Here is a 14263-nt window from a genome sequence, read left to right as displayed (position 1 = left end):
GTACAACATAAGATGGAATCAGAGAGTCTTTCATTGGTTGGATGCTCGTAAAGATAATATACCCTCTAAAAATGTCAATGAACTTGTCCAAGTTAAAGGCAGAGTTAAAAAGATTATACATTTCCTTGTAATAAACTTGTCATCTTGGAGATGGGACGAACACGCTAGACTAGCCCTTTAGGGAAAATATGACGTCATGACTTTTGACTTGAAATATGTATCCCTCGTTATTCCCATTACATAAGAACACGCTAGACTAGCCCTTTAGGGAAAATATGACGTCATGACTTTTGACTTGAAATATGTATCCCTCGTTATTCCCATTACATATCTTATATTATAAGAACAAGATCCGTTCATAGTTCCACACTGATCGCTCTATCTCAAGAATCACAAGACCTAGAAAGCTGAAATTTGATAGGACTATTCCTTTTATGGTCTAGGTGTGCAATAAGAAAGGATTTTGCGAAAATCTAAACCGATCCTGAGATATGATCAATTTTTGATCGCTAAAATCACCATCATGCTTTTTCTTCTTCTTTTTCGAGTTGGTACATAGGTATATTTTTTTATTGTTGTTATTATTATTTTGTTATTACCTGCCTCGGTGTAGTGGTCAAGGCGCTCGACTGGTAAACAGGAGGGCGTGGGTTCAATCCCAGCCGAGGTTGAATTTATTGAGTAAAACGTGACTAGATTTTCGTTTCACCGGCTTTAGGTGGATCTTTGATGGGAACTCTATTGCGACATGCTACTGTAACGAGATACCTAGGTAATCTCTATTTTGAAAAACATTAGGAGGGAGGGAGAGAGATACAGTTAGGGGTTAATTTTAGTGGATGTGCCAAGTGACCAAAGTATGAATGTTCTAGTGATTCTGGTCAAATTGTCTAACATGATGTCGAAAGTAGAAGGTAGATAATGGTAAATAGGGAGATACAGTTAGGGGTTAATTTTAGTGGATGTGCCAAGTGACCAAAGTATGAATGTTCTAGTGATTCTAGTCAAATTGTCTAACATGTGATGTCGAAAGTAGAAGGTAGAGGATAATGGTAAATACCCATTACATAATTATGTATAAACTTAATAAACGAAAGGAAAGAGTTGTAACTTGAAGATTTAACCCCCTTAACGTCAGTTCTATGTCCGTTTTCTGATAGTTCCTTGGTAACTTTTGAACTCTTTTTAGTTTCTAAAGTTTAAAGAGGCTGAGAACTACAGATGAAGAACGCCTCAAAATGATCGATTCAAGGCTAAAATTAAGCTTGAACTATTCACAGATAAAAAGCTGTCTAATAAAAGTACCTAGTTGGGTACTCGTGTGAAAAAATCATCATAGATCATACTTTCTATCAAAAGTCAAATTTCCGGCTTTTGTGACATCACTGGAGTGAACTTTTTTATTTATTTTTATTATTAAATGTTATTTTGAAAGCTAGAACCTTTTTATTTGGCAGTCTATAGGTACCCAATATGGCTTCTCTGGCCATGAAGTCGAATATTGGATGATAATACTCGTTAACGATAAGGTAAAATAAATACATTTAAGCAGGCAGACAGGTAGTGAGTAAAGTTAAACACATGATAGGCACATATAAATTATAAATGAAGAAATATTGACAATTTTGCGGCAGCAAATAGCATAGTTCAAACTTTCAATATATCATATACCTAATTTTATCCATGTACTAAATTAGCATTTATGTATATTTCCTTCATCTTAATAACCCGTTGCTTGTTCTTTAAAGAACAGAGCCTAAGACACTGGGAAAAACCTTACTCTCTCTCAGTAAGATATCGGGAGGTAAGCTTCGGATCTGCAATATCCCGATGACCCCCAGTCGACATCACTAGACTGCACTTTGCTCTAGAATGCACACAACGCGAGTCGCATGAGAAATAAGAGCTTTCGGCAGAACTGGAGAGGAAAACTCCCCCAGATATTGATTCCAACATATTTTGCCTGTTGCTTTGTTGCATGAGGGATTTTATAGACGGAAGGAGTTTTTCCAATTTCCCCAACCAGACGGCAGCACATCCTTGAAGTCAGATTTTTTTCTTTGTCACCTGGTTGTGCATTTGTCCGCCAGAGAAAATAACATATTTTGTGTCTTTTCCTTGTAACTTTTAACGTTCAACACATCTGGTGAGCATTCATATTTCATATCGCCAGTGAACACAGTCTACAGACCAGGAACCATAATTATTATTAGTCGTTAAAGCCGTATTCACTTAAATAAAATATTAGGTAATTTTCCCTCGTCACACTAATTACCACTTAAAAGTTGCTAGAGAATTAATGAAAATTTCAGGAGCATCATGATCTCAAGAATATTTTCAAGATTCGATGAAATAATTCTGTTGGGGGAAAAATGAACATAAGCCGTATTCACTTAAATAAAATATTAGGTAATTTTCCCTCGTCACACTAATTACCACTTAAAAGTTGCTAGAGAATTAATGAAAATCTCAGGAGCATCATGATCTCAAGAATATTTTCAAGATTCGATGAAATAATTCTGTTGGGGGAAAAATGAACAATATCCATGGATGCATATGTATGACCTTTTACTTTTTGTTCGATATATGAGAGCCAGAGCAGACATGCTGCTGTTTGCCTTATCATTCATTTTTATTGTTCAAGTACATGTTAGAACGAGTATAGTAGATTTTCTTACCCAGAAAAAGGGCTAATATTATTTTCATCTATTGTACATGTACAAGGGCGTATTCAAAATAAAGCATCCCTTCTAATGGATCAAAGTATTTTCAGTTTATCCCTGGAAAATTGAAATTTCTTACTCGGATGTTTGCACTTGTGTGAGAACCAAGAATGTGGGAAAATGGAATATCCACGTTTAGTTTGCCCGTGCTTTGTATAGTGTGGGCTATCAGAATGTGAATAGGTTTAGTAATACGTGGTTTTCACTTTTCAAGTGTCTTCCGACTTCTAATTTGATATCCTGATTATGTTTGTCCCTCTTTTTCTTTTATCCAAGTACTTTTTTAGAATCTCTATCGGTATCCATTTATAGGCTTTATTACAATTACGTTGTGCATATATCTTTTATGTCTGTGTTTTCGATCAGTTGCCCCACATTATTGTCCTCACTAAACGGAGTGCACTCCACACCCGACTTCTAATTTGATATCCTGATTATGTTTGTCCCTCTTTTTCTTTTATCCAAGTACTTTTTTAGAATCTCTATCGGTATCCATTTTATAGGCTTTATTACGTTTTAGCTAGACCTGACTCCTAGAGATTATTTTTTGCTAGACGAATTGAGATACGAGGCTAATCCAACTCATAATGAATACACCTCATGGGATTTGGACTATCACAATGCACGGACATCTCCTTCCTGTGATACAGTCCACTAAAGTAAAATTATCATAATCTAACGAAGGCCATAACAATTACGTTTTGTGCATATCCTTTATGTCTGTGTTTTCGATCAGTTGCCCCACATTATTGTCCTCACTAAACGGAGTGCACTCCACATTGGAAAATTTGTGCGGAATCTCGAGGCTGTTCAATTATTTTGTTTCCCCTTTTTCTTGCCTGCTCTACACGACACTTTTCTTTTTTTTCGAACAATAGAATTCATTCTTCATTGTTGTATCCGCACAGCTTCGCTTCTTTTCAGCAATAAGTAGTGTTGCGTATACCTATTTACCTCACCTGGTCTGCCCTATCCTGGGCATGTTTCCTATCGCGTCACCCCAGGCAAGGAACACGAAATTTATGTGAAACATTAAGAAAAGGAGAACCCTGATATTGAGCTGTGTATCATGCATAAAGGATGTTCTATTCTACAAGAGGAAAGGAGGAAGGCACAGAACCTTTTCTTTCTTATTCAGATGAGAAAGCACCTTTTTTACTTTCCTTATCCTATAGGAAGGAAAGTAATGTAATCGGGTCAAATTTTCGATGGTCAGTTTTTAGTGCCAAAACACGTTTTGAGGTCCTTAGAGCCTAAATCCAAAGTTTCAGCCATTGGTCCGAGTGTCTGTCTGTCCGTCCGTCTGTCTATCTGTCTGTAAACAAAACTTGACTTGGCGGGGCGGAGCGCTACCGCGCTCCTTACATGACAAAGACGACCTTTTTAGACGTCTATATCTGATCCGTGTTTTGTAGGTCCCATGCCGAAGGAGTAGGTTGGTGCTGTGTGTAGAAACTAGAAACCCATAGTTTGCTAACCATTAAAAGTAAGGGAAGTATGTAACTAGTTGGAAAATTTGTGCGGAAACTCGAGGCTGTTCAATTATTTTGTTTCCCCTTTTTCTTGCCTGCTCTACACGACACTTTTCTTTTTTTTTCGAACAATAGAATTCATTCTTCATTGTTGTATCCGCACAGCTTCGCTTCTTTTCAGCAATAAGTAGTGTTGCGTATACCTATTTACCTCACCTGGTCTGCCCTATCCTGGGCATGTTTCCTATCGCGTCACCCCAGGCAAGGAACACGACGAGTAGAGCTTGTTGACTTGTCCAGATAATGCCACACATTTCCTGGAAATAAAGCATTATGAGATAATTAAATTATTATTATTATTTACATTTTGTGTACATATGTACCTCAAATTGGTTTTACAGAAATAAGAACATTTTATAATAATATTTTTTACCATCCTTAATAGAAACATACTTTCTTCCTTGGAATCTGGGTTTCCCTTCGCTATGAAAACTCATTAAAAAAAGTCATTGCAATATATTATCGGTTAGGACCTTACTTATGATGGTGTATCAAAGACTTCAGATGACTTAGCTTGTCATTAGCGTTCAGATGTCCACTGGAAAGGTTTTTGTTATATTTTAAATTGACTGAGGAAATTCTCGGACGTATCAAGAGCATTTCCATCGCATCTCGAGTGAGGCGGAATTCTTTGGCAATTTGTCTCAACGTACGTATGAGCGTATAATCAATACAAGTACAGAAAGTGTTTGCGAAGTAATTGGTTGAACAAAATCCAAAGGCGTAGACAAGGTGTGTATTTGTAACATAAAAGTCTAAGAAGTTGCTAAGTGGAATGATAACCAGGATGAACAACACATCCCAGGTTTCTACGCTTTTATCTTCTTGATAATCTACGTCCAGATGCAAAGATTTTCTCAAAACCTCGCCTTCAGCTCCAAGCTGATCAACAACGAGGAACAACTTTGCAATTGTCTTTTGGTTCTTAGACACCAGCGAAAAGATGAGCGTATTTAAGGCATACACGTACGTTAGGGTGAAATAAACGTAACAGGTGTTTATGCCCAGCTGTGTCAAGCCGGATTTGTCCACATTATCCGTAACGTGATTAATATTAAGCCATGTAGAGGATATAAACGCAACGTTCAGGAGAATCAATAAGAACACTCGATAAAGCTTGTTTATGATGTAGTGATTCTTCAATAACTCGCGCTTTGAAATGATACCCATTGCAGTTAGAAAAAAATCAAGAATAATTATTAATGAAGAAGAACAAAACATTTCGGATTTTAAATCCTTTTTCCTCATTTTCTTTAATTTTTTGAAAATAAAATAAATAATACCTAATAAAAAATAAAGCACGAAAGTAGTAGAAGTCAACCTTTACACTTCCGTTTTTCGATATAAAATAGTATGTGACAGTAACATCAAGAACAAAATGACTAATAATGATGACCCCAAGTTATAAACAAAGGTTTTCCTGATATTAGTTACATTAGTTGATTAGCTTTTGTTTTTTTAATATAAAAGTACATGGACAGGTATTCTCCTAATATGTATTTATCTATGCAGATAGTAATCATGACTGTACTTATATAATTACCTATTAAACTTTTGATATAATTATAGCCTTATTTGCAATCAATGGCCGTCGGAAATAATTATGAAAGGGTGGCCTAGGATTCACATTGACGTCAACTAGATAGTATAGTCTAGATCTCTAGATTAAGATTGGGTGTCTCCATTTTGTTGGAGATTAAATTTATAATCATGATCTGCAACTTGTTATTCATCAGTCTGACGGTTCACGAGGGTAAGTCTAACGGTTTATCAATTGAGTATACAATTTGATAAATAAGCTACATAAACTGAACCCTTCCTTAGTCGCCACAATTGTAGACAATTATGACTATTTGAGGTACATATGTACACAAAATGTAAATAATAATAATAATTTAATTATCTCATAATGCTTTATTTCCAGGAAATGTGTGGCATTATCTGGACAAGTCAACAAGCTCTACTCGTTACAGTCGTTCTTTTCGATTGCTCTGTCCTTTGCCTTGGTCATAACATTCTTATTTCTCGGCTCTCTCCTTCTCATTCAGAAAGCTCGAGGAATTTTCACAAATTCGGAATTCATTTTTCTCCTCTCTGACGTCATCATTATGATTGTAATTCATTTGGTGAAGTTGATGTATTTGATATCTGTTTGCAACAAAACTCGCACCCAGGTATGTACACAAAGCAAGTTTTTAACAAAATTTCAAAAATTGTGAATTTGATATCTGTTTGCAACAAAACTCGCACCCAGGTATGTACACAAAGCAAGTTTTTAACAAAATTTCAAAAATTGTGATTTTTTTTTCTCAATACCCAACTACCTCGTTATCTTTAGGAGTTTTAGATCAATGAAAAACGATTGAAAATCCCATTAACTTTGTTTCGAAATTTTGTTACAGGCCGATAAGATCATGCAGTTGGGTAGAAAAGTAATCATTGAAGATAAATGCCCCGAATTAACTTATGAGGTAATTATGAAATTTGTAATGTAATAAAGCTTTTCGGGACATAGAAAATTAGCCTCCTAGGGCAATGGCTTCCATTAGACGAGTAGAGATTACTATTTGATTATTTCTTCAGTAATAAAAATTTAATCAGAAACTATACGAGTTTTTACTGTGTTTAGTGAGTTGCACATTGCATACATCAAACGTCGCTAGGATTTCATAAGAATAAAACAGTTTTTTTTTTTGTGCTATTATCATTTTCTTATCTTATTTTTACAAAGAAGAAAATATTCATGTTGATTTTTTTATTAACTTAGATAAAATTATTATCTGTGCTTTTCTTCCAGCTGACACTTCTGGTAAAAATCCTGAAGGAAGAACGAGTTGTATTTACAGCTCATGACTTCTTTCCTATTGATTATCCTTTGTTTATTTCTGTAAGTATTCTTTGAAATGATGTTATATTATTTTGATTGAAAATCTAAAGATAATCGTATAATAGTACGTATTGTCTATGTTTCACCCAAGAGTTTCCCAATTTGATACCCTGGGTAGACAAAAGTTTTGTGTAGAAAACTCCCACTCTACTGTATAAATATAAGCTTACTTTTATGAATGTTTAGGAGATGTGTTAACCTTTCTCTCTCTCTCTTCCAAATTTCAGTTCATTGGAGCCGCTACAACTTATTGGGTCATAATGGTTCAGTTTCAACTAACGTCTCCAAGTTAGATATCAAGTTCCATCGTGATACCAACATAGAGAAATGAATAATTAATTTTGATATTGTCTAAATCTAAACAAATTTACAAGATAAGATTTTTATCTAAACCCCCTTTTATTATACAATATAATTTTACGTCAAGAGTAACTTTAATCAGATAGCTTTTAATATATTTTTGTGTATCCAATATTATGTAGGCAACCAATAGTAGTAGCCTACTGCTGGAGTAAAGGGACTTTTCAGTCCTATGCGAGCAGTATAAATAAGCACTATTATTATTATTATTTTCCTGGCCTTGATCTTCTTGTGTTCTTCAAAATTTCGAGGCTACGTGCCAAGGTGCTCTTTATAAAATCTTACCAGGGGAGGGGGAACAATAAAATGAGCCTTTCAAGACTTGAGAAGCCAAACTTTGCCCCGGCCGTAGTACTTGTACTAATAGACCATTCTGACCACTACACCATGTAATAGGGACCAACAACCATTACTATTGTGGCTGACTGTGTAGAAAGCTAGACCTAGACTCCTAGAGATTATTTTTGCTAGACGAATTGAGATACGAGGCTAATCCAACTCATAATGAATACACCTCATGGGACGCTATATGAACAAATCCTTTGGTTGGAGTCAGACCCAAACACAAATTAATTATTTATTTGATACCACCTAGCAAACTATTATTTTGTATTTAGGTACAATGATTATGCAATTAGCAGAGTCAGACCCAAACACAAATTAATTATTTATTTGATACCACCTAGCAAACTATTATTTTGTATTTAGGTACAATGATTATGCAATTAGCGAATATCTAATATCTACAAACGCGATAGCTACATAGTTAACGTCGAAGTGAGCAAATTAATAAAACAAGAAACTATTAAAATGAGAAATTGATGATGTAGTTGGTTCTCGAAATGAAAAGGGATCAGATAGTTCCATAATTATGAATAAAACAAGAAACTATTAAAATGAGAAATTGATGATGTAGTTGGTTCTCGAAATGAAAAGGGATCAGATAGTTCCATAATTATGTACCTATACCTCGTTAGGTGCATTTTACTGGTTACTGCCAAACATGGTAGTAGATAGCCTAATAGGTAATAGATAGAAAATAGACAAATGAGTAGAGCTTGCAGGTAGAAAAGCTTATATATTTTCATAAATGGGGATCCGTAGGTAAACAACATAGATTCCATAGAATATGCTTTGGCAGGCAGGGTGTTGAAGTATATCTCCTGGGTGTAACCAAAATTAGATCCGATAATAAAATACACCTCTTCTCGACCTTTAAAACCCTAGTTTACATTTCAAGTTGGGTTGATAAATAGTTGATACATATTCTGAAAACATTACTACAAAATATTTATCTATATTTATAAAAGAGTAAACCCTGACTCATTCATTCATTCATAATCAACGCACAGCCGAAACGGCGGGACCGATGGTTGATACATATTCTGAAAACATTACTACAAAATATTTATCTATATCTATAAAAGAGTAAACCCTGACTCATTCATTCATTCATAATCTACGCACAGCCGAAACGGCGGGACCGATTTTGATGAAACTTAGAGAATAGCTTCCTTTTGATTTCAATAGGCCCACTAAGAACGGATTTTCCGAAACTCGCAGTGGTTTCCAAACTATGACCAAACAAGCAGGGTCCGTCCCTCCGGGAATTTTTTAGCCCGTAGTGATTGGAGAATATCAGTACCTATGTACCTCCCTAATTTATTTAATATCTAGTTTATTATTTTTCTTGATTTGATTTTTTGATTTTACTTTCATGTAATGATTTAAAATCAAGACTAGAGCCCGTTCTCCCTTTATTCCCAATATAATGTTCAAGTCACCCATCCATTTATTGGCCTTGCTCGGCGTAGCTTAACATAGGTGACGCTAAAACCGGTCTTAAAAATAATGTCACCCATCCATTTATTGGCCTTTCTCGGCGTAGCTTAACATAGGTAACGCTAAAACCGGTCTTAAATGATCGGCTGAAGTGTTATCTAAAACTTTCTCGCTTTGAGTTTATAGGTTGTCGCGACAAATTTCGAGATCAGAGCTCATTTGTGTGAGAAAATGTGAAAAAAATCCCCCCAAAACCGGTCTCGATTAAATTTAAGTCACCCATCCATTTATTGGCCTTGCTCCGCGTAGCTTAACATAGGTGACGCTAAAACCGGTCATTTAAGATCGACTGAAGTGTTATCTAAAACTTTCTCGCTTTGAGTTCATAGGTCGTCGCGACAAATTTCGAGATCAGAGCTCATTTGTGTGAGAAAATGTGAAAAAAATCCCCCCAAAACCGGTTTTTTGGACGAGTAGAGCTTGTTGACTTGTCCAGATAATGCCACACATTTCCTGGAAATAAAGCATTATGAGATAATTAAATTCCTGGTAAAAAGACCTTTAATTTGATATATAGGTCGACCAGGTTTGGATAAGTCCTTCTATGGGGACAGACCGACCGACCGACAGACACCGAAGCGAAAACAATAGTCCGTCCCTTATACCTTTTTATTACTATTGTAATTATAAAGGAAGGACGGACTAAAAACTACTAAAAATCGTTCATAATCAACGCACAGCCGAAACGGCTGGACCGATTTTGATGAAACTTCGAGAATAGCTTCCTTTTGATTTGAATAGGCCCACTAAGAACGGATTTCCCGAAACTCGCAGTGGTTTCCAAACTATGACCATAAAACTACTAAAAATCGACCCATGGCCAAAACGGGTGGGTTGGTTTCCAAACTATGACCTAAAACTACTAAAAATCGACCCATGGCCAAAACGGGTGGGTTAATTTACATGAAGTTTGTAGTTGTCTTGCCTTTTAGTGAGTAAAGGTATCCTAGGAACGGATTTTTCAAAACTCGCAGTGGTGCCCAAATTAGGGACGAAAACGAATAAAAGTGTACGGTCAAGTACGATACGGTACGGTGAGCTACAGTACGATACGGTATGGAACAGTCAGATACGATTAGGTACAGTCAAGTATAGTCAGGTGCAGTACGATACGGTAAGTTACGCTACGGTCACCTACGGCCTTGCCTCTATGCATACGGCCATGCCTCTATGCATACGGCCATGCCTCAGCCACGCGCAAGTGGGCGGAGCCTGCTTGTTTTCTATATTAATAAATATGATCTTACCTGTGGAGCTGAAATAAAAATTTGGTGTAGTCTATCATCAAGCGTGTTGAGTCGTTAACATTAATATGTTTCAAAGCTTGTAGGTAAGTATTGGGGGGTGTGCCTTTGTTCTGAATCACAATCTGCAATAAGTTTTCAATGTTTGCAAACAAATCTCCAATGCTTAAGACAAATATAATGAAACTTTGGTCTAAAGTTGAACGCAATAAGTAGCTGTACAAATTTACCAGGAATACTCCAATAGAAAAACTGAGAACACGATGAGTAATTTTATGAGCAAAGTGATTCATAGAGCAAATTACAATTATTGCTCCCACTTCCAACAGTAAAGAAACCTGTCGTCCTTTATTGCCCAAGTGTAAATTGCTTGTAACGCCCATTTTATTTTTCATAGCATCTATATCCTTAAGGGTATCATTCATCGCAGTATGTGCAGCAACAGCTTCTTTGGTTTTGTGATTTACCAGAAACAAAAGCAACATAATGATCACATAAATGTAGTTCAAAGTAAAATAGATGATGGTGTTCACAATTCCTAGCTCAAAACCATGAACATTGTCTCCTTGCAGAATGTCGATTGATATGTTTGACCTCATAGTTTTCCAATATATAAAGTTGATGAGGACCAGTATGCAAACCTTGTAAAGTTTGGAGAGTATATTTGTTTCTTTCATTAGATCGTATTTATTAACCGCTCCAATCAGTAGAAGCATTGTTGATAATGATTGGTTACGTCTTAGGAGAGTATATTTGTTTCTTTCATTAGATCGTATTTATTAACCGCTCCAATCAGTAGAAGCATTGTTGATAATGATTGGTTACGTCTTGTGAATGAATCTCCAGATTCTTTGTTATTCTTAGAAGTCTTCATGTTGGTCATTTACCTACTTTAGAAGCAGGTATCTAGGCTTTTATATGTACTTTATTTCAAAAGCAGATTTATTATTTTATTTAATATGAAATGAACGCAAATTAACATACGTATAGGTATCTGTAACTGTATGAATATGTCTATATCAATATTACAAATTTGTTTACCTATTTAATTTTATTTTATTATTTTTTTAATCACAAAATGTATTTTTAACTAAAAATCAGGAAAACTACTGTTAGCTTTGAAGCAATGGCAGGTTTTGAAGAAAATGTCGCTCATGGCTGATGGCAGGTAGTTAAGTAAAGAAATGTGTAGGTAATATCTATAGAAAAGTGGTGAATATTCTAACAGAACTGAAGTAATCATCACTCACGCAAGGATAATTATTACTATACTTCCTCAATTTGCTCATTATTGGACTATATGAAAATTCGTTTTTAGTCCCGTCCTTCCTTTATTATTACAATAGTAATAAAAAGGTATAAGGGACGGACTATTGTATTCGCTTCGGTGTCGTCTGTCACTCTGTCTGTCACTCTGTCCCCATAGAAGGACTTATCCAAACCTGGTCGACCTATATATCACATTAAAGGTCTTTTTACCAGGAACACGAAAATAGTGGTGCAAATTTCGTCCAGAGAACCACAAAGCAAAAAAAAAAAAAAACTGGTTTTTGGGGGATTTTTTTCACATTTTCTCACACAATGAGCTCTGATATTGAAATTTGTCGCGACGCAGGTTTCGGTTTCAGTTTCGGAACTCAGATCCGAAACCTTAGAGCGTTTCGAAACCTGGGATCCGGAGCCCTGAAAAGTTTCATTTTTCCCATCACTAAACCCATTTTGAATGTTCTCCAAATAAATTCACTTGATTCTCGTCATGCCTCAAACAGACCGCACTTGGACCTAATTTTTTCTTACCTGTACAAATGGAGTACTGACTTGATGTGTTCAAGCCTAATTTTATTCTCCATGCTGTATTGGGATTGGTTCATATTTATTTTCGAATCAAATTCCCCTATTTGCAACAAGAACATCAACATTTTCCCAATTGTCTGAAACTGGCATGTCATCAGCTTGAGCCAACAAATGAAAGTATACTCAACGAGAGTGCAATAGAACCAGCTGGAGTTATTGACGAAAGTGAAACCCAAAGCAAAGGACAAAATTGATATTCTAACAGTACTTAAAGAATAGAAGTCGACTATGTAGGCTCCAACCCACAGGAGCATATAGCAAATGATGCGGGTCGTGTCGTTGTTATCATAGTCCTCCTTTATGATAATACCCATCTTTATCTTTAAGTTGTTCAGTTCTTTCATTGTATGCTCCATGTATGCAATTGTTTCTCGAATTCCATCAATATTAGTCCTCATTATTCCAGATATTATTATAGCAGAGGTGTAAATAAAGCTGATTGTTATAATTATCAGGCACGTCATTTGTCCTAGGTCGTAAAATGGGTTTTGATAATGGATTGATCGATTTCGAATTTGTTGGGAAACGCTTACAAAATATGTACCAGTAATAAAACAAAGAATGGCGATTTGGTAGAGGGTACGCCATATTGAGGACTTCTTCATATCATAAACACTGAACACTCCCACAGAGTATAGAAGCATGTTCACAAATTTACTCGTCACCATATTATGAGGATTTTTGGGAGCTTTCATTGTTTAAAAAAAGTTTGAAAAATTTCCAGTATCAAATTTTTTTAATAACTATTTTCTACGAAAAGTAAATGAATAAAACGGAAAAATAGAAAGAAGGAAAGTTACACTTGAAACAAATAACGCATTGACGGAGTAGGTACAAACAAACATTCGTGATATTATCACACAAATACTCGTAACAATGCAGAACGCTATTGAAACCTGAACTTTTTTGTTTGTCTGAAAATGGGGTCAGACCCATATTGGGAATAAAGGGAGAACGGGCTCTAGTCTTGATTTTAAATCATTACATGAAAGGAAAATCGAAAAATCAAATCAAGAATAATAAACTGAATATTGAACAAATTAGGTAGGTACATAAGTACTGATTTTCTTTAATCACTATCGAATAAACTACGGGCTAAAAAATTCCCGGAGGGACGGACCCAGCTTGTTTCCTATTTTCTAATTTTGAATCTAATTTGACGACAGTTTGATAATAATATGCAAAAGCCCTTTCGTAGTTTGGCATCACAATACTAATGAAAGTAGCACTAATGAGCAGAATATGAATTCTAATACAATTAGAAATACCTAATTCTAATACAATTAGAATGGAGCAGTTGCAAATGGGTAAAAATTATAAATAAATAGTCGATTCCTATGTAAAAAGTTGGGAAAAATCCAAATCTGAGGCCAAAACTCCGAAAAAATAACTGTAAAAGGTCGAAAATTCAATTTTTATTATCCGTTCTAATGAAAGAGTTTAAATATGTGTGACGTCAGACTTTACGCAGTTGTTTTTTTTTTTTCGTCCGTTAGGAAACGTATGCGTATGCGCACAAACACATTAATGCGTTGCCTGCGAGGGAGCGGTACATTTGATGTGACGTCATCGCCTACGGGAGCGTATGCCGTGACGGCAAAGTTCACGATTTATCGGTATTTTTTAAATCGAATTATCTCGGGATCTAGAAGTCGTAGAAGAAAAAGAAAAATTTCTTTGGTCATTTTTCCTGCTCTATGACTTTGAAACATCACCCAAGTAAGCGCAACTGATCTATTAGGTAAAAACTCAATGTTATTACGTAGTAGCAGTAGTAGTATAGTAGTACGTACTGTAAGTGACATAAAAAAAAAACTTGGG

The 14263-nt window shown here is 35.6% G+C and overlaps 2 protein-coding genes across 2 annotated transcripts; one reads left to right on the top strand and one right to left on the bottom strand.

The window, feature by feature from the left end:
* The first annotated feature begins 6172 nt into the window (after positions 1-6172).
* Positions 6173-7622, top strand: LOC103524734 (putative gustatory receptor 28b). Its single transcript, XM_008489765.3, has 4 exons — positions 6173-6429; positions 6658-6726; positions 7053-7142; positions 7370-7622. The coding sequence occupies exons 1-4, from the start codon at positions 6364-6366 to the stop codon at positions 7433-7435; spliced, it is 291 nt and encodes a 96-aa protein (XP_008487987.1). The 5' UTR covers positions 6173-6363; the 3' UTR covers positions 7436-7622.
* A 1292-nt stretch (positions 7623-8914) lies between these two features.
* Positions 8915-12840, bottom strand: LOC113465503. Its single transcript, XM_026820051.1, has 3 exons — positions 12386-12840; positions 9743-9797; positions 8915-8920 (listed from the first exon to the last, which is right to left on the bottom strand). The coding sequence occupies exons 1-3, from the start codon at positions 12838-12840 to the stop codon at positions 8915-8917; spliced, it is 516 nt and encodes a 171-aa protein (XP_026675852.1).
* Positions 12841-14263: the final 1423 nt, after the last annotated feature.

Source organism: Diaphorina citri, unplaced genomic scaffold (genome assembly GCF_000475195.1).
Source record: "Diaphorina citri unplaced genomic scaffold, Diaci psyllid genome assembly version 1.1 scaffold117, whole genome shotgun sequence".
NCBI lineage: Eukaryota > Metazoa > Arthropoda > Insecta > Hemiptera > Psyllidae > Diaphorina > Diaphorina citri.
This window is presented reverse-complemented; position numbering and strand designations above follow the sequence as displayed.